Source organism: Pseudophryne corroboree, chromosome 1 (assembly GCF_028390025.1).
Source record: "Pseudophryne corroboree isolate aPseCor3 chromosome 1, aPseCor3.hap2, whole genome shotgun sequence".
Classification (NCBI taxonomy): Eukaryota; Metazoa; Chordata; class Amphibia; order Anura; family Myobatrachidae; genus Pseudophryne; species Pseudophryne corroboree.
This window is the reverse complement of record NC_086444.1, coordinates 1,035,167,668-1,035,193,530: the sequence shown is the minus strand read 5'-3', so window position 1 is coordinate 1,035,193,530 and position 25,863 is coordinate 1,035,167,668. Positions and strand designations below refer to the sequence as shown.

The window sequence follows — 25,863 nt, the reverse complement described above, 5'->3', positions numbered from 1 at the left end:
GGGATGATCCTCGACACGGAAGTGCAGAGGGTGTTTCTACCAGTGGAGAAAGCGTTGGTGATACAATCAATGGCCCGGGATGTCCTGAAGCAAGCCTGGGTATCGATTCATCAGTGCATTCGTCTTCTGGGGAAGATGGTTGGCTCTTACGAGGCTCTGCAGTTTGGAAGGTTTCATGCTCGATCTTTCCAATTGGATCTCCTAGACAAGTGGTCGGGTTCTCATCTACATATGCACCTGAGGATACGTCTGACGCCGAAAGCAAGGATTTCACTCCTCTGGTGGCTACAAATGCCTCACCTTCTGGAGGGCCGCAGGTTCGGGATTCAGGACTGGACCCTTTAACCACGGATGCAAGTCTCGGGGGCTGGGGCGCAGTCACTCAAGGGGAAACCTTCCAAGGAAGGTGGTCAAGCCTGGAATCCGATCTTCTAATAAACATTCTGGAACTAAGAGCCGTGTACAATGGTCTTCTGCAAGTGGCACATCTTCTGAAAGATCAGGCCATTCAAGTTCAGTCGGACAATAAACCGACAAGGCGGAACGAAGAGCAGAGTGCAATGTCAGAGGTAACAAAAATCATCCTCTGGGCGGAAAAGCACGCGGTGGCGCTGTCAGCGATCTTCATTCCAGGAGTAGACAACTGGGAAGCAGACTTCCTCAGCAGACAAGATCTCTATCCAGGAGAGTGGGGCCTCCATCCAGAGGTGTTCAGGGAGGTGACAAATCTTTGGGGGGCTCCTCAAATAGACATGATTGCCTCCCGCCTCAACGAAAAACTTCGGAGGTATTGCTCCAGGTCAAGAGACCTGCAGGCAGTTGGCGGTGGACGCCCTGGTAACTCGGTGTGTGTTCAAATCGGTGTACGTGTTTCCTCCACTTCCACTAATTCCAAGAATTCTAAAGCTCATAAGGAGAACAGGAGTTCATGCAATCTTCATTGCTCCGGACTGGCCAAGAAGGGTTTGGTACTTGGATCTTCTGGATCTACTGCTGGAAGAGCCGAGGCCTCTTCCTCTTCGGGAGGGCCTGCTGCAGCAGGGGCCGTTCTCTTATCAAGACTTACCGTGGCTACGTTTGATGGCATGGAGGTTGAATGCCAGATCTTAGCTCGGAAGGGCATTCCAAACAAGGTTATTCCTACCCTGATACAGGCTAGGAAAGGAGTAACGTCTAAACTTTACCATCGCATTTGGAAAAAGTATCTATCTTGGTGTGAATCCAAGAAGCTTCCTACGGTGGAGTTTCAACTGGGACGTTTTCTCCTCTTCCTGCAAGCAGGTGTGGATATGGGCCTGCGGTTGGGATCCGTAAAGGTCCAGATTTCGGCCCTATCCATTTTCTTCCAGAAACAGTTGGCTTCCCTCCCTGAGGTTCAGACTTTTTTGAAAGTGGTTCTGCACATGCAGCCTCCCTTTGTGCCGCCTATGGCACCCTGGGCTCTTAACGTGGTGTTGCAGTTCCTCCAATCGGATTGGTTCGAGCCTCTACAGGAGGTTGAGGTCAAGTTTCTCACGTTGAAGGCTGTCACTTTGTTGACCTTAGCTTCTGCTAGACGTGTGTCGGAGTTGGAGGCTTTGTCTTGTAAAAGCCCCTAACCTTCCGAAGGTTGTGTCGGCATTTCATATCAACCAACCTATTGTGGTGCCAGTTGCTACTGACTCCTCAATTTCACCAAAGTCCTTCGATGTTGTAAGCGCTTTGAAAATGTATGTGAAGAGGCCTGCTCGTCACAGAAAATCGGACTCTTTGTCCTGTATGATCCCAAGAAACTTGGGTGTCCTGCTTCTAAGCGGACTATCTCTCGCTGGATCAGGTTCACTATCCAGCATGCGTATCCTATGGCAGGATTGCTGTGTCCTACATCTGTTAAGACCCATTCTACTCGTAAGGTGGGTTCTTCCTGGGCGGCTGCCCGGGGTGTCTCTGCTTTACAGCTTTGCCGAGCGGCTATTTGGTCTGGGTCGAACACGTTTGCTAAGTTCTACAAGTTTGACACTTTAGTCTCCGAGGACCTGAAGTTTGGTCAATCAGTTCTGCAGGAGCTTCCGCGCTCTCCCTCCCATTTTGGGAGCTTTGGTACATCCCCATGGTACTAATGTTGACCCCAGCATCCTCTAGGACGTAAGAAAAAATAGGATTTTAATTACCTACCGGTAAATCCTTTTCTTGTAGTCCGTAGAGGATTCTGGGTGCCCGCCAGCGCTTCGTGATCCTGCAGTGGTTTCTTGGTTCAGTACAGCTTAGTTCTTGGTTAAGTACTGTTTTGTTACTTGGTTAAGTAATCTTGTTCAGCCGTTGCTGAGTTTTCATGCTGGTTAGCTTGGTTTGCCTTGTATGTGTGAGCTGGTGTGAATCATGCCACTATCTGTGTAAAATCCTTCTCTCATGTCCGTCTCCTCGGGCACAGTTTCTAGACTGAGTCTGGTAGGAGGGGCATAGAGGGAGGAGCCAGCCCACACTCTCAAACTCTTAAAGTGCCAGTGGCTCCTAGTGGACCTGTATATACCCCATGGTACTAATGTGCACTCCAGCATCCTCTACGGACTACAAGTAAAGGATTTACCGGTAGGTAATTAAGTCCATTTAAAAAATAAGATTTTACTCACCGGTAAATCTATTTCTCGTAGTCCGTAGTGGATGCTGGGACTCCGTAAGGACCATGGGGAATAGCGGCTCCGCAGGAGACTGGGCACAACTAAAGAAAGCTTTAGGACTACCTGGTGTGCACTGGCTCCTCCCACTATGACCCTCCTCCAGACCTCAGTTAGGATACTGTGCCCGGAAGAGCTGACAAAATAAGGAAGGATTTTGAATCCCGGGTAAGACTCATACCAGCCACACCAATCACACCGTATAACTCGTGATACTATACCCAGTTAACAGTATGAAATATAACTGAGCCTCTCAACAGATGGCTCAAAAATAACCCTTTAGTTAGGCAATAACTATAAACAAGTATTGCAGACAATCCGCACTTGGGATGGGCGCCCAGCATCCACTACGGACTACGAGAAATAGATTTACCGGTGAGTAAAATCTTATTTTCTCTGACGTCCTAAGTGGATGCTGGGACTCCGTAAGGACCATGGGGATTATACCAAAGCTCCCAAACGGGCGGGAGAGTGCGGATGACTCTGCAGCACCGAATGAGCAAACTCTAGGTCCTCCTCAGCCAGGGTATCAAACTTGTAGACTCTTACAAAAATGTTTTAACCCGACCAAGCAACAGCTCGGCAAAGTTGTAAAGCCGGGGGCAGCCGCCCAAGAAGAGCCCACTTTCCTCGTGGAATGGGCTTTTACAGATTTAGGGTGCGGCAGTCCAGCCGCAGAATGTGCAAGTTGAATCGTGCTACAGATCCAGCGAGCAATAGCCTGCTTAGAAGCAGGAGCACCCAGCTTGTTGGGTGCATACAGGAGAAATAGCGAGTCAGTTTTCCTGACTCCAGCTGTCCTGGAAACATATACTTTTTAGGGTCCTGACTACGTCCAGTAACTTGGAATCCTCCAAGTCCCAAGTAGCCGCAGGCACCACAATAGGTTGGTTCACATGAAAAACTGATACCACCTTAGGAAGGAATTGGGAACGAGTCCTCAATTCCGCCTTATCCATATAAAATACAGATAAGGGCTATTGTATGACAAAGCCGCCAATTCTGATACACGCCTGGCCGAAGCCAAGGCCCACAGCATGACCACTTTCCACGTGAGGTATTATAGCTCCACGGATTTAAGTGGCTCAACCCAATGCGACTTCAGGAAATCCAACACCACGTTGAGATCCCACGGTGACACTGGAGGCACAAACGGGGGCTGACTATGCAGCACTCCCTTAACAAAAGTCCGAACTTCAGGCAGTGAAGCCAGTTTTATTTTGGAAGAAAATCGATAGAGCCGAATTCTGGACCTTAATGGAACCCAATTTTAGGCCCATAGTCACCTCTGACTGTAGGAAGTGCAGAAATCGACCTAGCTGAAATTTCTCCTTTGGGGCCTTCCTGGCCTCACAGCACGCAACATATTTCCGCCATATGCGGTGATAATGGTTTGCGTTCACTTCTTTCCTAGCTTTAAATAGCGTAGGGATAACTTCCTCCGGAATGCCCTTTTCCTTCAGGATCCGGCGTTCAACCGCCATGCCGTCAAACGCAGCCGCGGTACGTCTTGGAACAGACAGGCCCCCTGCTGCAGCAGGTCCTGTCTGAGCGGCAGAGGCCATGGGTCCTCTGAGATAATTTCTTGGAGTTCTGGTTACCAAGCTCTTCTTGGCCAACCCGGAACAATGAGTATAGTTCTTACTCCTCTCCTTCTTATTATTCTCCTTACCCTGGGTAAGAGAGGCAGAGAAGGGAACACATACACCGACTGGTACACCCACGGTGTTACCAGAGTGTCCACAGCTATCGCCTGAGGGTCCCTTGACCTGGCGCAATATCTTTGTAGCTTTTTGTTGAGGCGGGACGCCATCATGTCCACCTGTGGCCTTTCCCAACGGTGTACAATCATTTGGAAGACTTCTGGATGAAGTCCCCACTCTCCCGTGTGGAGGTCGTGTCTTCTGAGAAAGTCTGCTTCTCGGTTGTCCACTCCGGGAATGAACACTGCTGACAGTGCTAACACATGATTTTCCGCCCATCGCAGAATCCTTGTGGCTTCTGCCATCGCCATCCTGCTTCCTGTGCCGCCCTGTCGGTTTACATGAGCGACCGCCGTGATGTTGTCTGACTGGAGCAGCACCGGCTGGTGTTGAAGCAGGGGTCTAGCCTGACTTAGGGCATTGTAAATAGCCTTGGAAGTTTCTTCCCTGTGTGACTGCCCCCCAGCCTCGAAGGCTGGCATCCGTGGTCACCAGGACCCAGTCCTGTATGCCGAATCTGCGGCCCCCTAGAAGATGAGCACTCTGCAGCCACCACAACAGCGACACCCTGGCCCTTGGAGACAGGGTTATCCGCCGATGCATCTGAAGATGCGACCCGGACCACTTGTCCAACAGATCCCACTGGAAAATCCTTGCATGGGACCTGGCGAATGGAATTTCTTCGTAAGAAGCTACCATCTTTCCCAGGGCTCGCGTGCATTGATGCACCGACACCTGTATTTGTATTAGGAGGTCTCTGTCTAGAGACGACAACTCCTTGGACTTCTCCTCCGGGAGAAAACCTTTTTTATCCTGTTCTGTGTCCAGAACCATACCCAGGAACAGTAGACGCGTCGTAGGAACCAGCTGCGACTTTGGAATATTTAGAATCCAGCCGTGCTGTTGTAGCACTTCCCGAGATAGTGCTACTCCGACGAACAACTGCTCCCTGGACCTCGCCTTTATAAGGAGATCGTCCAAGTACGGGATAATTATTTCGGCCATTACCTTGGTAAATACCTCAGTGCCGGGGACAGACCAACGGCAACGTCTGGAATTGGTAATGACAATCCTGTACCACAATTTTGAGGTACTCCTGGTGAAGAGGGTAAATAGGGACATGCAGGTAAGCATCCTTGATGTCCAGTGATACCATGAAATTCTCCAGGCTTGCAATAATCGCCCTGAGCGATTTCATTTTGAACTTGAACCTTCGTATATGTGTTCAAGGCTTTCAATTTTAAAATGGGTCTCACCGAACCGTCTGGTTTCGGTACCACAACATTTTGGAATAGTAACCCCGGCCTTGTTGAAGGAGGGGTACCTTGATTTCACCTGCTGGAAGTACAGCTTGTGAATTGCCGCCAGTACTACCTTTCTCCGAGGGCAGCAGGCAAGGCTGATGTGAGGTAACGGCGAGGGGGAGTCGCCTCGAACTCCAGTGTATCCCTGTGATACTATTTGTAGAACCTAGGGATCCACCTGTGGGCAAGCCCACTGGTCCCTGAAGCTCCCGAGACGCGCCCCTACTGCACCTGTCTCCACCTGTGGAGCCCCAGCGTCATGCGGTGGACTCAGAGGAAGCTGGGGAAGATTTTTGATCCTGAGAACTGGCTGCTGGTGCAGCTTTTTCCTTCTTCCCTTGTCTCTGTGCAGAAAGGAAGCGCCTTTGACCCGCTTGCTTTTCTGAAGCCGAAAGGACTGTACCTGAAAATACGGTGCTTTTTTAGGCTGTGAGGAAACCTGAGGTAAAAAAATTTCTTCCCAGCTGTTGCTGTGGATACGAGGTCCCAGAGACCATCCCCAAACAATTCCTCACCCTTATAAGGCAGAATCTCCATGTACCTCTTACAGGCAGCATCACCTGTCCACTGCCGGGTTTCTAATACCCTCCTGGCAGAATGGACATTGCATTAATTCTGGATGCCAGCCGGCAAATATCCCTCTGTGCATCCTTCATATATAAGACGACGTCTTTAATATGCTCTCTGTTAGCAAAATATTATCCCTGTCTAGGGTATTAATATTATCTCACAGGGTATCAGACCACGCTGCAGCAGCACTATTTATGCTGAGGCAATTGCAGGTCTCAGTATAGAACCTGAGTGTGTATATACAGACTTCAGGATAGCCTCCTGCTTTTTATCAGCAGGCGCCTTCAAGGTGGCCGTATCCTAAGACGGCAGTGCCACCTTTTTTGACAAACGTGTGAGCGCCTTATCCACCCTAGGGGATATCTCCCAACGTGACCTATCCTCTGGCGGGAAAGGGTACGCCATCAGTAACTTTTTAGAAATTACCAGTTTCTTATTGTGGGAACCCACGCTTCTTTACACACTTCATTCACTCATCTGATGGGGGAACAAAACACTGGCTGCTTTTTCTCCCCAAAAATAAAAACCCCTTTTATGTGGTACTTGGGTTCATGTCAGAAATGTGTAACACATTTTTCATTGCCGAGATCATGTAACGGATGTTCCTAGTGGATTGTGTATATATCTCAACCTCGTCGACACTGGAGTCAGACTCCGTGTCGACATCTGTGTCTGCCATCTGAGGTAACGGGCGTTTTTTTGAGCCCCTGATGGTCTTTGAGACGCCTGGGCAGGCGCGGGCTGAGAAGCCGGCTGTCCCACAGCTGTTACGTCATTCAGCGTTTTATGTAAGGAGTTGACATTGTCGGTTAATACCTTCCACCTATCCATCCACTCTGGTGTCGGCCCCACAGGGGGCGACATCCCATTTATCGGCCTCTGCTCCGCCTCCACGTAACCTTCCTCATCCAACATGTCGACACAGCCGTACCGACACACCGCACACACACAGGGAATGCTCTGACTGAGGACAGGACCCCACAAAGTCCTTTGAGGAGACAGAGAGAGAGTATGCCAGCACACACCAGAGCGCTATATAATGCAGGGATTAACACTATAACTGAGTGATTTTTCCCCCAATAGCTGCTTGTATACCTATATTGCGCCTAAATTTAGTGCCCCCCCTCTCTTTTTAACCCTTTGAGCCTGAAAACTACAGGGGAGAGCCTGGGGAGCTGTCTTCCAGCTGCACTGTGAAGAAAAAATGGCGCCAGTGTGCTGAGGGAGATAGCCCCGCCCCTTTTTGGCGGACTTTTCTCCCGCTTTTTTATGGATTCTGGCAGGGGTAATTTATCACATATATAGCCCTGGGACTATATATTGTGATGATTTGCCAGCCAAGGTGTCTTATATTGCCCTCAGGGCACCCCCCCCCCCCCCAGCGCCCATCAGTTACCGGAGTGTGAGGTGTGCATGAGGAGCAATGGCGCACAGCTGCAGTGCTGTGCGCTACCTTGTTGAAGACAGAAGTCTTCTGCCGCCGATTTTCCGGAACACTTCTTGCTTCTGGCTCTGTAAGGGGGCCGGCGGCGCGGCTCCGGGAACGAACACCAAGGTCGGGTCCTGCGGTCGATCCCTCTGGAGCTAATGGTGTCCAGTAGCCTAAGAAGCCCAAACTACCACCTGTTAGGTAGGTTCGCTTCTTCTCCCCTTAGTCCCTCGCTGCAGTGAGTCTGTTGCCAGCAGATCTCACTGTAAAATAAAAAACCTAAAATATACTTTCTTTCTAGGAGCTCAGGAGAGCCCCTAGTGTGCATCCAGCTCAGCCGGGCACAAGAATCTAACTGAGGTCTGGAGGAGGGTCATAGTGGGAGGAGCCAGTGCACACCAGGTAGTCCTAAAGCTTTCTTTAGTTGTGCCCAGTCTCCTGCGGAGCCGCTATTCCCCATGGTCCTTACGGAGTCCCAGCATCCACTTAGGACGTCCGAGAAATAGGATTTTAACATGCCAGGAAGTCAAGTAGCGGGAGTAGGTTTACTTGTAGAAGTTGCAAAGCAGGAGCAGTGTTACTTGTAGAAGTTGCGTAGCGGGGGTGGGTTTGCTTCTACAAGTTACGGAGCAGCAGTAAAATTACTTTTAGAAGTTATGGAGCGGGAGTAAGTTTACTTTTAGAAGTTACGTAGCCGAAGTAGGTTTACTTGTAGAAATTCCACAGTGGAAGAAGGTTTATGTGTAGAAGTTGCACAGCCGAAGCAGTTTTACTTGTAGAAGTTGCATAGCAGGAGTAGGCAGAGGCGTCACTTACCTCCTTGACACCCGATGTGGCGGTGAGAAAAGGGGGCGGAGTTTCACTCGAGGGGCGGGGCTTCACGTTCCAGCACCTATTTTAGCTGCTTGGAGATCCAAAAAAGGGCGGGGCTTTGTGTCCCGCCCGAACCCCGGTTTTTAGTCACTTGTGGGGTTCGGGAGGTGCGCGCTGTCTCCCAGAGAGTGCTCTGCCTGCAGTTCTGGCTCCTACACAGTGACAGGAGCCGAGTGCTGCACATAATGTAACAGTGCAGCACTCGGCTCCTTCGGTTGGTGACACCCGGGAGTGGGCCGCACCCCCCTTGTGACGCCACTGGGAGTAGGTTTACTTGTAGAAGTTGCGTAGCGGGAGTAGGTTTACTTGTAGAAGTTGTGTAGCGGGAGTAGGTTTACTTGTAGAAGTTTTGTAGTGGGAATAGGTTCACTTGTAGAAGTTACTTTGCGGGAATAGGTTCACTTGTAGAAGTTACTTTGCGGGAATAGGTTTACTTGTAGAAGTTGCGTAGCGGTAGTAGGTTTACTTATAGAAGTTGTGTAGCGGGAGTAGGTTTACTTGTAGAAGTTACTTTGCGGGAGTAAGTTTAGTTATAGAAGTTGCATAGCGGGAGTAGGTTTACTTGTAGCATTAGTGCAGCTAAAAATAAGAATTTACTTACCGATAATTCTATTTCTCGGAGTCCGTAGTGGATGCTGGGGTTCCTGAAAGGACCATGGGGAATAGCGGCTCCGCAGGAGACAGGGCACAAAAAAGTAAAGCTTTACTAGGTCAGGTGGTGTGCACTGGCTCCTCCTCCCATGACCCTCCTCCAGACTCCAGTTAGGTACTGTGCCCGGACGAGCATACACAATAAGGGAGGCATTTTGAATCCCGGGTAAGACTCATACCAGCCACACCAATCACACCGTACAACTTGTGATCTAAACCCAGTTAACAGTATGACAACAGAAAGGGCCTCTTAAAGATGGCTCCTTAACAATAACCCGAATTAGTTAACAATAACTATGTACAAGTATTGCAGATAATCCGCACTTGGGATGGGCGCCCAGCATCCACTACGGACTCCGAGAAATAGAATTATCGGTAAGTAAATTCTTATTTTCTCTATCGTCCTAAGTGGATGCTGGGGTTCCTGAAAGGACCATGGGGATTATACCAAAGCTCCCAAACGGGCGGGAGAGTGCGGATGACTCTGCAGCACCGAATGAGAGAACTCCAGGTCCTCCTTTGCCAGGGTATCAAATTTGTAAAATTTTACAAACGTGTTCTCCCCCGACCACGTAGCTGCTCGGCAGAGTTGTAATGCCGAGACCCCTCGGGCAGCCGCCCAAGATGAGCCCACCTTCCTTGTGGAGTGGGCTTTTACAGTTTTAGGCTGTGGCAGGCCTGCCACAGAATGTGCAAGTTGAATTGTGTTACAAATCCAACGAGCAATCGACTGCTTAGAAGCAGGTGCGCCCAACTTGTTGGGTGCATACAATATAAACAGCGAGTCAGATTTTCTGACTCCAGCCGTCCTTGCAATGTATATTTTTAAGGCTCTGACAACGTCCAACAACTTGGAGTCCTCCAAGTCGCTAGTGGCCGCAGGCACCACAATAGGTTGGTTCAGATGAAATGCTGATACCACTTTAGGGAGAAAATGCGGACGAGTCCGCAGTTCTGCCCTATCCGAATGGAAGATTAGATAAGGACTTTTATAAGATAAAGCCGCCAATTCAGATACTCTCCTGGCAGAGGCCAGGGCTAGTAACATAGTCACTTTCAATGTGAGATATTTCAAATCCACCTTTTTCAATGGTTCAAACCAATGGGATTTGAGGAAATCTAAAACTACATTTAGATCCCACGGTGCCACCGGAGGCACCACAGGAGGCTGTATATGCAGTACTCCCTTGACAAAAGTCTGGACCTCAGGGACAGAGGCCAATTCTTTTTGGAAGAATATTGACAGGGCCGAAATTTGAACCTTAATGGATCCCAATTTGAGACCCATAGATAATCCTGATTGCAGGAAATGTAGGAAACGACCCAGTTGGAATTCCTCCGTCGGAACCCTCCGATCCTCGCACCACGCTACATATTTTCGCCAAATGCGGTGATAATGTTTCACGGTGACTTCCTTCCGTGCCTTAATCAAGGTAGGAATGACTTCTTCTGGAATGCCTTTCCCTTTTAGGATCTGGCGTTCAACCGCCATGCCGTCAAACGCAGCCGCGGTAAGTCTTGAAAAAGACAGGGACCCTGCTGTAGCAGGTCCCTTCTCAGAGGTATAGGCCACGGTTCGTCCGTGAGCATCTCTTGAAGTTCCGGATACCAAGTCCTTCTCGGCCAATCCGGAACCACTAGTATTGTTCTTACTCTTCTTTGCCGTATGATCTTCAATACCTTTGGTATGAGCGGCAGAGGAGGAAACACATACACTGACTGGTACACCCAAGGAGTTACCAGTGCGTCCACAGCTATTGCCTGTGGATCTCTTGACCTGGCGCAATATTTGTCCAGTTTCTTGTTGAGGCGAGACGCCATCATGTCTACAATTGGTCTTTCCCAACGGTCTATTAACATGTTGAAGACTTCTGGATGTAGACCCCACTCTCCCGGATGAAGATCGTGTCTGCTGAGGAAGTCTGCTTCCCAGTTGTCCACGCCCGGGATGAACACTGCTGACAGTGCTATCACGTGATTCTCCGCCCAGCGAAGAATCTTGGCAGCTTCTGCCATTGCACTCCTGCTTCTTGTGCCGCCCTGCCTGTTTACATGGGCGACCGCCGTGATGTTGTCCGACTGAATCAACACCGGCTTTCCTTGCAGGAGAAGTTCCGCCTGGCTTAGAGCATTGTAGATTGCTCTTAGTTCCAGAATGTTTATGTGAAGAGACTTTTCCAGACTCGTCCATACTCCCTGGAAGTTTCTTCCTTGTGTGACTGCTCCCCAGCCTCTCAGGCTGGCGTCCGTGGTCACCAGGATCCAATCCTGAATGCCGAATCTGCGGCCTTCTAATAGGTGAGCCTTCTGCAACCACCACAGAAGTGACACCCTTGTCTTTGGTGACAGGGTTATTCGCAGGTGCATCTGCAGATGCGACCCTGACCATTTGTCCAACAGATCCCTTTGGAATATTCTTGCATGGAATCTGCCGAATGGAATTGCTTCGTAAGAAGCCACCATTTTTCCCAGGACTCTTGTGCATTGATGTACTGACACTTTCCCTGGTTTTAGGAGGTTCCTGACCAGATCGGATAACTCCTTGGCTTTTTCCTCTGGAAGGAAAACCTTTTTCTGAACCGTGTCCAGAATCATTCCTAGGAACAGCAGACGAGTTGTCGGGATTAAATGGGATTTTGGAATATTCAGAATCCACCCGTGTTGTCTTAGCACCTCTTGAGATAGTGCTAAAGCTGTCTCCAGCTGTTCTCTGGACCTTGCCCTTATTAGGAGATCGTCCAAGTATGGGATAACTAATACGCCTTTTCTTCGAAGAAGAATCATCATCTCGGCCATTACCTTGGTAAAGACCCGAGGTGCCGTGGACAATCCGAACGGCAGCGTCTGAAACTGATAGTGACAGTTTTGAACAATGAACCTGAGGTACCCCTGGTGTGCGGGGTAAATCGGAACGTGTAGATACGCATCCTTGATGTCCAAGGATACCATAAAGTCCCCTTCTTCCAGGTTCGCTATCACTGCTCTGAGTGACTCCATCTTGAACTTGAACTTTTTTATGTAGAGGTTCAAGGACTTCAGATTTAGAATAGGCCTTACCGAGCCATCCGGCTTCGGTACCACAAATAGAGTGGAATAATACCCCTTTCCTTGTTGTAATAGGGGTACTTTGACTATCACCTGCTGAGCGTACAGCTTGTGAATGGCTTCCAACACCCTCTCCCTTTCGGAAGAGACGGTTGGTAAGGCAGACTTCAGGAAACGATGAGGAGGATCCGTCTCTAATTCCAACCTGTACCCCTGAGAAATTATCTGCAGGATCCAGGGGTCTACCTGCGAGTGAGCCCACTGCGCGCTGTAATTTTTGAGACGGCCCCCCACTGTCCCCGAGTCCGCTTGAGAGGCCCCAGCGTCATGCTGAGGTTTTTGCAGGAGCCGGGGAGGGCTTCTGTTCCTGGGAAGGAGCTGCCTGTTGGTGTCTCTTCCCTCTTCCTCTGCCTCGTGGCAGGTACGACAAGCCCTTTGCTCTCTTATTTTTGTAGGAGCGAAAAGGCTGCGGTTGAAAGGTCGGTGCCTTTCTCTGTTGGGGAGTGACTTGAGGTAAAAAAGTGGATTTCCCGGCAGTAGCCGTGGCCACCAAGTCTGATAGACCAACTCCAAATAACTCCTCCCCTTTATACGGCAAAACCTCCATGTGACGTTTTGAATCCGCATCGCCTGTCCACTGTCGTGTCCATAAGGCTCTTCTGGCTGAAATGGACATAGCACTCACCCGAGATGCCAGTGTGCAAATATCCCTCTGTGCATCACGCATATAGATAAATGCATCCTTTATTTGTTCTAACGACAGTAAAACATTGTCCCTATCTAGGGTATCAATATTTTCAATCAGGGATTCTGACCAAACTACTCCAGCACTGCACATCCAGGCAGTTGCTATAGCTGGTCGTAGTATAACACCTGCATGTGTGTATATATTCTTTTGAATAACTTCCATCTTTCTATCTGATGGATCCTTAAGTGCGGCCGTCTCAGGAGAGGGTAACGCCACTTGTTTGGATAAGCGTGTGAGCGCCTTGTCCACCTTAGGGGGTGTTTCCCAGCGCGCCCTAACCTCTGGCGGGAAAGGGTATAATGCCAATAACTTTTTTGAAATTATCAACTTTTTATCAGGAGCAACCCACGCTTCATCACACACGTCATTTAATTCTTCTGATTCAGGAAAAACTGTTTGTAGTTTTTTCACACCATACATAATACCCTGTTTTACGGTATCTGTAGTATCAGCTAAATGTAACGTCTCCTTCATTGCCAAAATCATATAACGTGTGGCCCTACTGGAAAATACGTTTGAATTTCTACCGTCGTCACTGGAATCAGTGCCCGTGTCTGGGTCTGTGTCGACCGACTGAGGCAAAGGGCGTTTTACAGCCCCTGACGGTGTTTGAGGCGCCTGGACAGGCATTAATTGATTGTCCGGCCGCCTCATGTCCTCAACTGACTGTTTAAGGGAAGATAAACCATCACGTAATTCCACAAATAAAGGCATCCATTCTGGTGTCGACCCCCTGGGGGGTGACATCTGCATATTTGGCAATTGCTCCGCCTCCACACCAATATCGTCCTCATACATGTCGACACCACGTACCGACACACACCGCAAACTCACAGGGAATGCTCTAATGAAGACAGGACCCACTAGCCCTTTTGGGGAGACAGAGGGAGAGTCTGCCAGCACACACCACAAAGCGCTATATATACAAGGGATATCCTTATATTAAGTGCTCCCTTATAGCTGCTTTAATATATATATATATATAGCCATTAATGTGCCCCCCCTCTCTGTTTTACCCTGTTTCTGTAGTGCAGTGCAGGGGAGAGACCTGGGAGCCGTTCTGACCAGCGGAGCTGTGACAGAAAATGGCGCCGTGTGCTGAGGAGATAGGCCCCGCCCCTTTTTCGGCGGGTTCTTCTCCCGCTATTTTTCCAGTCAGGCAGGGGTTAAATATCTCCATATAGCCCCTATGGGCTATATGTGAGGTATTTTTAGCCTTGTATAAGGTTTATATTTGCCTCTCAGAGCGCCCCCCCCCAGCGCTCTGCACCCTCAGTGACTGCCCAGTGAAGTGTGCTGAGAGGAAAATGGCGCACAGCTGCAGTGCTGTGCGCTACCTTATGAAGACTGAGGAGTCTTCAGCCGCCGGTTTCCGGACCTCTTCACGCTTCAGCATCTGCAAGGGGGTCGGCGGCGCGGCTCCGGGACCGGACTCCACGGCTGGGCCTGTGTTCGATCCCTCTGGAGCTAATGGTGTCCAGTAGCCAAGCAGCAAATCCACTCTGCATGCAGGTGAGTTTACTACTTTCCCCCTAAGTCCCACGTTGCAGTGATCCTGTTGCCAGCAGGACTCACTGTAAAGAAAAAAAACCTAAACTAAACTTTCTCTAAGCAGCTCTTTAGGAGAGCCACCTAGATTGCACCCTTCTCGTTCGGGCACAAAATCTAACTGGAGTCTGGAGGAGGGTCATGGGGGGAGGAGCCAGTGCACACCACCTGACCTAGTAAAGCTTTACTTTTTTGTGCCCTGTCTCCTGCGGAGCCGCTATTCCCCATGGTCCTTTCAGGAACCCCAGCATCCACTTAGGACGATAGAGAAACACAAATATCCATGTACCAGAAGGACCTATCTCTATTTATGTACAATGGATCTTATCTGTCTGTCAACATAAAACTTTCAGGTACAGCATAATTTAAGAGAAAATAAGAGTCCAGAACTGTGTTCCATATGCCATACTTGCCAACCCTTCCGGAAGCTGCGGTAGACTAATTTTAGGGTAGTCCCCTGGAGCCCCGGAAGGGTATGTGACTCTCCTGTAACCCGCCTGCTTCCTAGTGAAGTGGCCAGGACAGCAATATAATCATGGAAAACACATCAGCAGTGGAAATAAGGTGGGGTTAAATATGCAAATCACACTTTAGCCTTTCCCCTACATGCGGACCCGCGAATCACAGGCATTTCTTTGACTTGGGAGTAGGCCTTTATGGACATGACAGTCCAGTTCCACCCCACAAAGCTGAATAGCTGTGTCTCATCTGCGGGCTTCCCCCGGTGAGGAGAAAAATAAAGTAGTTAAGTATGCCATATACTGATATGAATATAGCAAGGCTGCTTCCCCAGGATTACAGAGATAATGAATCATTACGTACAACCAGTAAGAATAAGCATACCTGCGCATGAGCCATGCATCTTCCCAGAGTTCTGATCTCGTATGTGCATCTTCTCAGATACCAGTCCTTGTACAATTATACCCCACGTAATGAAGATGAGCTGGAACTAAGGGAAGGTGATGTGATCGATGTCATGGAAAAGTGTGATGATGGATGGTTTGTGGGTAAGTACCTCTCCGTGTCTGGCTTCTTACAAATTCTTATTATAGTGCAAAAAAAAAATCCTAAAATATTAAAGCTAAAATAGAACAGTTATCAACTTGTTCCATGGTTGATCACAAAATTTCTAGTACTACTGTTAAATCATTGTACTGCTGCTGTGCAGACTCTCTGTCATATTACAGTATGTACCCCGGTTATATCTAGGTGAATTCCACTCAAAACTGTTTTTTATTTTACTTTTGGTGTAAATAATTAAGTACAAGAAAATGTAGGCTGTTACCTGTGCTGCAGCAGTGCAGTGGCTCCAAGCAGGTCCAGATTAAGGGCCACATGACCCTGGGGCTGAAAGTGTCCAATGACCAACTGTGAGAAGCAGAGCTGCTGTGGCCAGTGCTTTGTGGGTGTGGCCAGTGCCACACGCATGTGTACACTCACTATCAGCACCAATGTGTCCCTAAACACATAAAAGTATAGAAATAGCATATTTTGAGAGGATAGTAGAAATACAATTTTAAAACATTATTATTTATGGCCAGCTATGCAGCCGGTCATGATCATGCTGTCATGATGATGGGCATATTTGTCTGTGAAGGGCTGGAGCTGTAACTCTATCTGGTTTTCACTTCAAGCAGGACATTACCACCTGTGGAGATCTGATTTGTACATAGAAGTCACATGACCTCTTCTGTAAAACTTGCATTAACATGAGTTGGGTAACATACAGCAGGGAGCTCCCTTAGTGAGTGTCTGCCTGAGCAGGAGGATTCAGTAAGTGACTGAAGAGCAGGTTATTTTCTGTTATTAATAATGATAATATTAATGTGTCATATGATTCTTGAGGGTAGTGAACAAGACATATTTGTATTTGTGCCATTTACAACTGTCTCTAATTTGATTAAACTGATAAACCTAAACATAACTTTTGTTTTTTAGGCACTTCTAGAAGGACAAAGTTCTTTGGGACGTTCCCCGGAAATTATGTAAAGAGGCTGTGAATGTATTTTATTGCGTTTGATGCCTGACACTTCACGTCTGTTTCACATTGCTGGGAAGCACGCTTGTATTTTCTCACATGAACTGGTTCACGTGTAATCCTGCTGCTACCTGCCAGCCTGTTCTAGCAGTATTAGAGCCCGTCTATTCAGTTCTCATCACTTCTGACAATATTCCTGCACCAATCGTTACTTGTTACTCTTCATAGCACACACTGCCTTTTGTGAAGCTGGTTCATCCAATTAGAAATGCAGTGCAAACTACCTAGTGACATGAGGTATTAACAGATGTTTGTATGTTTAAGTACATGATCTTGGAGGCAGATACAGCTGGAACACTATCAATGTTAGCATGGGCAGCATTGGCAAATGCCAGGGGTGCCGAGAGGGGGCTTCAATGCCCCCTTCAGCTGCAAAGTTTCTGCAGAGGGCCAGGCGTGATAGGCCAGCCCCCTAGTACTGGGGCCTGACAGTTCTGTTGGTGGCCCAGGATACCGCTACTAATACAGAGGGAGTCTTACAAATTCCTGTAAATGAAAGCCTTTGGACTCTTAGGATCCTGCCCTGTGGTATAGGGATTCAAAAATATCTAATGTATCCTCGGAATAAGAAAATAACCTTTTCTAATAATCTGGGAACGGACTTCGCTTGATGAAACATAAGGTCTCCACACAAAAGAATAAAAGAAATGGGAAAGTATTTATTTGCACTTGGAGTTTTTTTCCATTTATCCATCTATGACAAATTGTGATTTTTTTTTCTTTATGGAATAGTTCAATGAGAAAGACATTTGGGAAAACTGACTACCTGGTAAAAGCAGAACGTTGCTGTAACCAACAGCAACCAACCAGAATCTGCCATTTTTCTACATCTGATGGGTTTCTAGTTTCCTAGACACTTTTTGTACTAGTTTTCTTAAATGTTCCCCCCTCTTCAGTGGGATCATGAGTGATAAGTCATTTATTTTATTTTAATTGTATAGGAGATGTACCCATACATACACCTAAATGTAGTGGTATACAGAAATCCCACCTCGTCCTGGCAGCTAGACTGGCATGTACTCCTGTCACCAGCTAATGAGACTGATATAGTTTCTTCTAGTACAGTAAGGGCATGTACAGTATTGAGAATTACTCCGTGTGAGTACATGTGACATAAATGACAGCAGCAAGTCAATCATACTAACTTAATTGTGAAATATACTGTGTGTTTAAATTGTGGCCTGATAAAGGCACTATGACCTATCGCTCTTTATAATTCCCAATTGATTTCTCTAAATACATACAATAAACTAGCACTGCAGCCTTGCTTATAGCTTTTGTAATATTGCTAGCCACAAGAAGTGGTTCTCTCTACGTTATCCAACTTAGGTGCTAATTCAGACCGGATTGCTGCTGTGCGGGTGATCAGGTCTGAACTGCGCATGCGATCGTGAGAAGATTGACAGGAAGAGGTCGTTTGTGGGTGGCAACTGACCGTTTTCAGGGAGTGTCTGGAAAGACACAGGAGGGACCCGACGTTTTGTGGGAGGATTCATGACATCAACTCCGGTCCCGATCATGGCAGCGGCTGAATAAGTCCTGGGCTGTGCAGAGACTGCACAAACTGCTGCACATGCGATCGCACCCCTGCATAGCGAATTCCCCCTGTAGGCGGCGACTACCTGATTGCAGGGATGCAAAATTGCAACCTAGCGATCAGGTCTGAATTACCTTCTTAATGTCTTGTACTACATACATTTCTTCCTCTATACTAAATGCAGGTGCTGACAGAATGCTTCTATTACCCAAGCTAGGGGTGGCTGAAACACCTGACATCAGTGCCAGTCCTGCATTATGTAACAGGAAGCTGGCCTATCAGGAGAGGGAATAGCAAAGTAATTGTACAATACTAGTGGTGAAACAGCAATAGCAGTTTGCTATACCATCCTTAAAAATGATTCGCTGAATAATGACACACACACTTATTCTCAGTATACTACCATTTAGTGCACAGGGTTATTTAACATTATAAATAATGTGGATATATAGCGCTCAACCCCTTTATTTACACTGTCTGTGGACAGAATTGATATTGATAATTGAACTCAATTGCGGTCAGCAATAACCACGGTTTTCCATCTAATCCATTCCCACAGCATTTTTGTTTATTTACCTGTGGTGAGAAACATCTCACAACAATTTGGACATTTTTGCACGGTCATAATTAAGATTCCCACACAGTTAGAAAGTTACTAACAACAGCTAATTAGTTAGGAGCACTGTGTCTCCTCAATTTAAACTAATTGGTTAATACATTTCCGTTCACTGCATAATTCTTTTTCACTATATTGTCAGGCTGTGTGCAAGTGTTCCCACTGCATCATATCAGAACACTCTGTTACTTACAACAAACACTATTTGTCATCTAGCAGTTTATTCAGGTTTACTACACCTTTATTGTAACATCCTTGACAACAGATAGTGTAAATAAAGGGGTTGAGTGCTATATAGCCACATTATTTATTAGTTAACAAACAAGACGGACGTACTTGTTCTATATTAGTAGCACTCCCCGATACATATAGATACCACGATGCGCAGTAAAAACCACAATTTCCTTATTTAACATTATGGATGGCCATTGATCATAGAGGATTTGAAAACAGCGATGGTCTATGCCCGATGTTGAATGCTTTTGCCATCAATGGGGTAGAACCAGATGGCTTTCTGCTATCGATGGTAGATTTGGGCCCAATTTTTTTTTTTTATTTATTTTTTTTTTTTAATGGTTATTGAGTGCTGCTGCACAGATCTGCTAGTTGCTGGTTGATGAAACAGTGTGGAGTTGTAGTACAGATACACATCCCAGCAGGAGGGTCTGCGACATCCTGCAGCTCTTTGGCAGTTGTCAAACTACATTTCCCATGAGCCCCTGCTATAGACTCCTGTGAGTGGGGATTCTGGGGCATGTTGTCACAAAACTGGCTGGCTGATGTACTTCTGCTCACTCACCCACCAGCCAATCAACCATGCCACCACCTTGATTGTTCGCCTCATGAACCAGTAAGGATTGGAGGAGGAAGTGTGATGGTGTAGTGTCTGCCAGGAAGTGGGCGGGGCCAGGTAGCTACTGATCTATTAAGAGGTCAGCTGTGTGAGGAGAGCAGGAACTCGGCAAGACTCCTCCTGTGTCTGTTAGAGCAGCTGCAGTACGGATAGCGCAGCGGCAGCTGCTGGAGATGCATGTATCATCTGCACATGCGTAAAATGTCGATGGTAAGAACCAACGATGATACATTGTAGCATAAATCCATCTCTATTTAAAATTCAGTACAGGGTATGATGTATCAGTAACAAGTGTGTTCACTCCATGTATAGTTATGAGAATATATTAGATCTTTCTGCATTTCACATTCTTCTATAGGAATTTCGCACTACAAGTCACCAGTATTGAGCCTGACACAGATTCTCATGAGTTTCACAATTTGGCTTTTGTGTACCTACCATGTTATAAAGTAAGTCTATGGATACAGCATTGTGTTATGGAATAGCAGTGACAAGCTGTGAGGGTGCCATGATGAAGCCCAATCGCAAAGTGTTATTGCTGACAAATGTGGTCCTAGGGGCTGATAATGGTGAGCCCCAGGATAACTGACTGAGGAAATGCTCTGTAGCTTTCACAAACACAGAGTGTAATGCAGAGCATGCTGCAACTTGTAGTTCTACTACAGCTAGAAAGCCATTAATTGCTCATTCAACAGGAAATCACAGTAGAATATTGAGGTTTACAGCTTCCCAGAGAGCCTCCAAAGGCGTCATTATATGACATAGTGACGGTGATTGAATTAAAGCGATGGCCCTGATTTGCTGCTCCCAAATGGTGCACACGGTCAGCAGCATCTTTCCGCTTTTTACTCTCGCCCCATAGAGGTATGCAGCAAATATGTGCGGCCTACCCTATATTATATATACAATCCTTACCCCCAAAAAATTGTTTCATGATATTAGAAGTCTGCACCTTTGCATGAATACGGTTTTCTTAAATCTGCATTATTTTACTATGCCCCTAATAACAGCTACATCTTACACACCTAAAGCAGACAGGCTGGGAGGTAAGAAGCCCTGTATTTTACCACAAACTACTGTAATGTTACTGCCGACTTTCACATTGAAATATATCAATATATATTTTAACTAAATGAAAAGATAATACACCCTAATTTCTACCATTCAGCAAGTCTACAGATGGATGCTGCACACTAAGGTGCACAGGAACTTTCTGCCAAAGGGAGTTATACTGTATATATACTTATAAGAATCTTCTGCAATATTATATATAAATGACATAAAAATAAAAATATGTATAGTGATTGGATACCAACCCCCACCCACCCCCCGGGCAAACAAAATGGTGTGCTCCTGCAGCAGACACGTGTTCGTGAAGGTATAAAATAAGTATAGGGGTACTGATTAGATCATTTGCCAATGAAATGGCTTGCCGGAAGGAGCTTAACAAGTTTGAAAAGGGGATCATCGTAGACTATACAATGTCAGAGTCTAGCTCTTAACCCCAAAGAGAACCTCTGGGATGAATTGGAGTGACGGGTGCATTCTAGACCGGCTCTGCATTCTTCAGTGTTGCAGTTGGTCACTTTACTTAAGGTAAAATGACAAAACATACCTGCTGTTGTCCACAAACTTGTGGACAGTTTGCCAAGAAGTCAGGGCCGTCTTTTTGTATGGGCTCAGTGGGCAGTTGCCCAAGCGCCCCAGGGAGTATAATGACCCTAGGCTGATAGCTGAGGGTCATCTTTTGCCAGGGGTACCAAATTTTTTAAAACCGTCCCTAGAAAACGGATGATATCTGAATTCAAAGCAGTGGGTGGTTCCCATCTGAGCTTGTAAATTGCTCTTCCCAGCCAGATATCTCGGGTTCTGTCTTAGTTTTTCTGAGGGAATACTTCAAAAGCTGGGACTCTCCCCTATTGGTGGATACTGGAAGCTTGTCTCTTCTATGCCCAGATCCAGAGTTATCAGCCTTCTAGCAGCTGGTATCTGCTCCAGCTCCACATGCCTGGTATGCAGTTTTATGTTTCCGTTGGTGGATTGCTCTGGTTCCTGAACTCTGATCCCCAAGTCTCTAGTACCTCCTGAAAGGTGGGACTCTCTAGTTGTTTAATCCCATTGAAAGCTAAGAAATCTATTTCCAGGAACTTTAGATATCTGCAGTGAAGCAAGCTGCCCTCCCACTGGAAAATTATGATTATTAAGCCCACTCCACTATCCACCCCCTTCTACAGTTTAGTGTTCTCCCTTCCGCCCCATCTCACACCATCTGTGCAGTAAAGGAGTAATTAGCAAAAATTACTGCTCCAGGTCCTGCATGGTGAACAGAATATACAGTAGAACACCCCCTACCACCCATGGGACATCAAAGCTGCCGCTGATAGCACCCCCCACCCCTACCGTTAGAGGATGGGTAGGGGCCCCAGTGCATTGCTTTACCCAGGGGCCTACACTGCTGTTAAGACGGCCCAGAGTAGGGTGTCGGCAGTAATCATTGCACATGGTGGGCCTCTCACTGCACTGACATCAACAAAATCTCATTGATCTATTTGCGGTCATTGCCCAATCAGCCTTTAGCCACATAGTGTATATCTTCATTAAATTGCAGGAAATGTTTGTAAATTCTAGCTATTTTGATTCCGATGAAGGAAAAAGTAATTGGCTATGAAAGTAATAACTCATATTACATTTATAAAGATATCTAGCAGTGTTTCTGTGAATTTGGCCAGTCACCTCTAAATCACAGCTTCATTTCTATATACTTATTGTATGAACAAATTACAGTAAAGAGAATATCTCCCATGCCTATATACAACTGAACATAAAGCTGATAAGCAAATTTAGTTTCTTATGCATCCAGTTACATATTTGAGTGTTTAAATAATAATCAATGAAATAAAACAAAAACCTGTAAAATAAAATTTAAAAAAAATGGGAAGTGAGAGGCGACACGGTAAAGAAGCTAGATGGTAAGGGAAGATGTATTAGAAACACTTAGATTAACAACATGGAGGCAGGTAAAGGAGCAGTATACTTCAAACATGGACATTTTTCTTATACCAGATTCACTGTGAGGAATTTCCATGATCTAGCAACAGCTAATTTAGCAAATAAAAGGTCTTTGACACATGTGGGCTGGCAAGGTGTGAGAAACTACCTGAGATACTGTAAGTCCAATGTTACTGACTCAAGCAGTAAACACTATGAGGCACAATCATAAAGATCAAACTAAATAATTAATGCGAAAAAGGAACGAAATAAAACCTTATCTGCACTTTCTATCCGGCCTCTACATAGGAAGCAGTTATGGAGCTTTTAAGGTGTTGAACGAGATTTTAAACCAGTCTCAAAGAGTTAACTCACCACCCACGTCTAGACACTAGGGACGAAATTCTAATCTTTTTGACGCCTGCAGCCACTAGATGGCGCCCAACAGAGATATTCAAATATAGCTCTGTTCAGGCGCGATTGGCTAATGGCGCCTACATTTCAGCTCGCACCCATCGGTGCGAGCTGAAATGTTTGAAAAGACACTTTTCCCGATCGCGCCTATTACTTTAGTTGGGTTTAGCTAAACCCGAAACTAATAAGCACGATTAGCACAATAGGGGACATCAAATAAATATCGCCCCCTGCGATCTCACGTCACTTTAGATGGGAGATCGGGGACAATAACATTTGAATTCCCCTCTAGGAAGATTAAAACTGTTTTGAAAGATCCAACCTCAAAGACCCCAAGTACATTCAACCAAAAACTGTCATAGAGGTTATATCCTAGAAGTAAGAAATCTGGGAGTGCACACCTGGAGGCAAATCATCATTCGGGAATGCTGCAAAGAATGCGTCCCCAATTGGATGATTGTCTTCATCTCTAATTAAAGGCAAGTTTAGAGGGGCCAGAGGTGAATAAGTCATAAGCCATCGCACAATGGAGAAGTGCCAAGACCAGAGAGGTAGCATTCTCCTGTCTCAATACGGACCCATCCAGGGGCCTCTTAGTTTAGAACACTAAAGAGTACCTTGCAGACAAAACCAATAAGTCTAGCCTTTATTTATAAATTAACACCTCCATTTTTTATTATTCATGATTGCCTGCCTCTCAAGTTTCCCTATGTACTTCTTAACCACTTGTCTGCCATGGTTGCATTGTTTGCAACCACAACCGGCAGTGCATTATCTGATCGCAAATGATGCCTCCAGTCAGATACACAGAGTGGCCAGCTGCCGGAAGATGCTCTTCTAGCAGCCGCTAATCACAGAGGGCCCTCCCTCCTCTGCCGCCCTGCACCCACCCCCATTGTCTACCATGCTGCTGATCACTGCTGATCAGGCAGCACAGTAGGACCACCCACCCAACAACTGCACAGAGGAGAAGCTGCTCAAACAATTTAAATTCACCCCCTAGTGCAGTGATGGCTAATCTTGACACTCCAGCTGTTGTTGAACTACACATCCCAGCATGCCCTGCATCAGTTTTAGCAAGGCCAAATAGCAAAACTGTAGCAGGGCATGCTGGGATGTGTAGTTCAACAACTGCTGGAATGTCAAGGTTAGCCATCACTGCCCTAGTGTGTACCAGATGAGCAGGTACTGGGAAAATCAAAGTTGCATTGGTTTCCAATGTTCCAATTGTGATCTGATTTCCTGATGTTTGTGGGGGGCAAAAAAACTATATTTTACAAATATTGAAAAATAAAGGTTTTTTTTAATAAAATCATTTTGGATAAGTTTAAATACATGTTCTTCACCTAATTCACTCTTACAAAATAATTTTTCAGCAGTTTTTGAAAAAAATATTTACCAGTTTTAAGTTAAAAGAAATAAAAAATGTGGTTAAAGTTGTTACCCATATTCAAGCTTTAGTTGCATGATCTGAAGTTCCTTCTAAAAACACAAACTGTAAAAGCCATATTTTTGTAGTTCATGTGTGATAAATATACATTTTTAGATTTTTTTTTTATTCTTAAGGTTTTTCAGATTTGAGACACACAAACTGAATTTGGGAACACTTGAGTGACAATTTTTAACTTGGCTTTGATTGTGTTTAATATTTGACTGCTTAACAAGATGTGGTAACAAATGAGACCTTAAGCCAATCAGTGTGTCCTTTAAGTTGTACTAGTTTTCTAATTTATAGCATACGCCAGGTTCAGCCTATCAATTCACTAGTAACTTGTGACATTACAGAGGCATGAGATCCAAAAGTTTCTAGCAAACGGAAAAACAGCTGCCTCTAATATGTCCATAACAATGAATAGGCCCCCAGTACAGAACAGCGTCACATCATGTGTCTAAACAACTTATTAAATACTGCTTAATGCATTGCTCTTTTTGTCCGACCCAAGCAGCTCCATTAATTTGTAGTATTTTGTAAATACTTTACCTGGTTCTTTGTACAGAGTGTCTGTACTGTCTCGTCCTCTCTGTAATCAGGAGCGTCAGAACCAGCATAACGATACCAGCCTTTCTCTGCTCTCTGCCACAATAGGCAGTTCAAATCTGTATAATAGCCTTTTATGGACAATTTTGTGAAACGATTTGGTTTTACCAGTGGTATCTAAATGTACATATTTATTTGTTACAAAGAAATGCTATATAGAGAAACCTCTCTTTTGCAGTATACAGTATTTCATGTTGAAGAACTAAAGAAGCTTTATATTTTGAAGGCTTTGAATTTTACAGTTGTCCTACTGCATGCAGCGTTGCTATAAGCACCTACTTTTCATGATGTTTCTATGGAGGAATTCGGTGTCTAATTCAGGCATGGCTTTCCTTGGCCACGCAGCAGCTCCTGAACAACATCTCCAATGTGATCATAAATGGTAGCTAAGCATCATGGGAGATGCCCCTCCAGAGTAGCTGGTGTAGAAAGGCTTGCCTATACCTGATGTATTGCCTGTATTATTGAAAGCGCACTGTTTCTACTCTCTGTATCTAATTAAAATAAAGTATTTGATACCTGACTACCAGATAATTAACTTTGAATTCTTACAAGCAAACAGTATTTGTGTTATTTACCAATTTTTTTTTATTTTTTTTTTGGTTTCCTTCAATAGACATCTAATAAATTTTGCCTGTAATAAACCACGACTCGGTCATTATTCTGTTTAAATATCAAGAACAGGATCATATGATAACAGTGGAAGAATATACTAGTGATTAGCACCCCACAATGATTATTTTATTTTGAAAACAGAATAATGAGCCATCTATTATTTATATAGGGTGCCTTTGTACTAACCATGGGGGTAATTCCAAGTTGATCGCAGCAGGATTTTTGATAGCAATTGGGCA

At 45.9% G+C, this 25,863-nt stretch overlaps 1 protein-coding gene across 25 annotated transcripts in view; it reads left to right on the top strand.

The window, feature by feature from the left end:
* Window positions 1-25,653, top strand: part of SORBS2 (sorbin and SH3 domain containing 2) — a 532,357-nt gene extending 506,704 nt beyond the window's left edge. For all 25 annotated transcript variants that reach the window (XM_063920786.1, XM_063920787.1, XM_063920776.1 and 22 more), the window contains 2 exons: window positions 15,426-15,532; window positions 16,464-25,653. In XM_063920786.1, coding sequence (XP_063776856.1) covers window positions 15,426-15,532; window positions 16,464-16,525 — 169 coding nt within the window. In that variant the 3' untranslated portion in view covers window positions 16,526-25,653. The remainder of the gene's footprint in view (window positions 1-15,425; window positions 15,533-16,463) is intronic.
* Window positions 25,654-25,863: the final 210 nt, after the last annotated feature.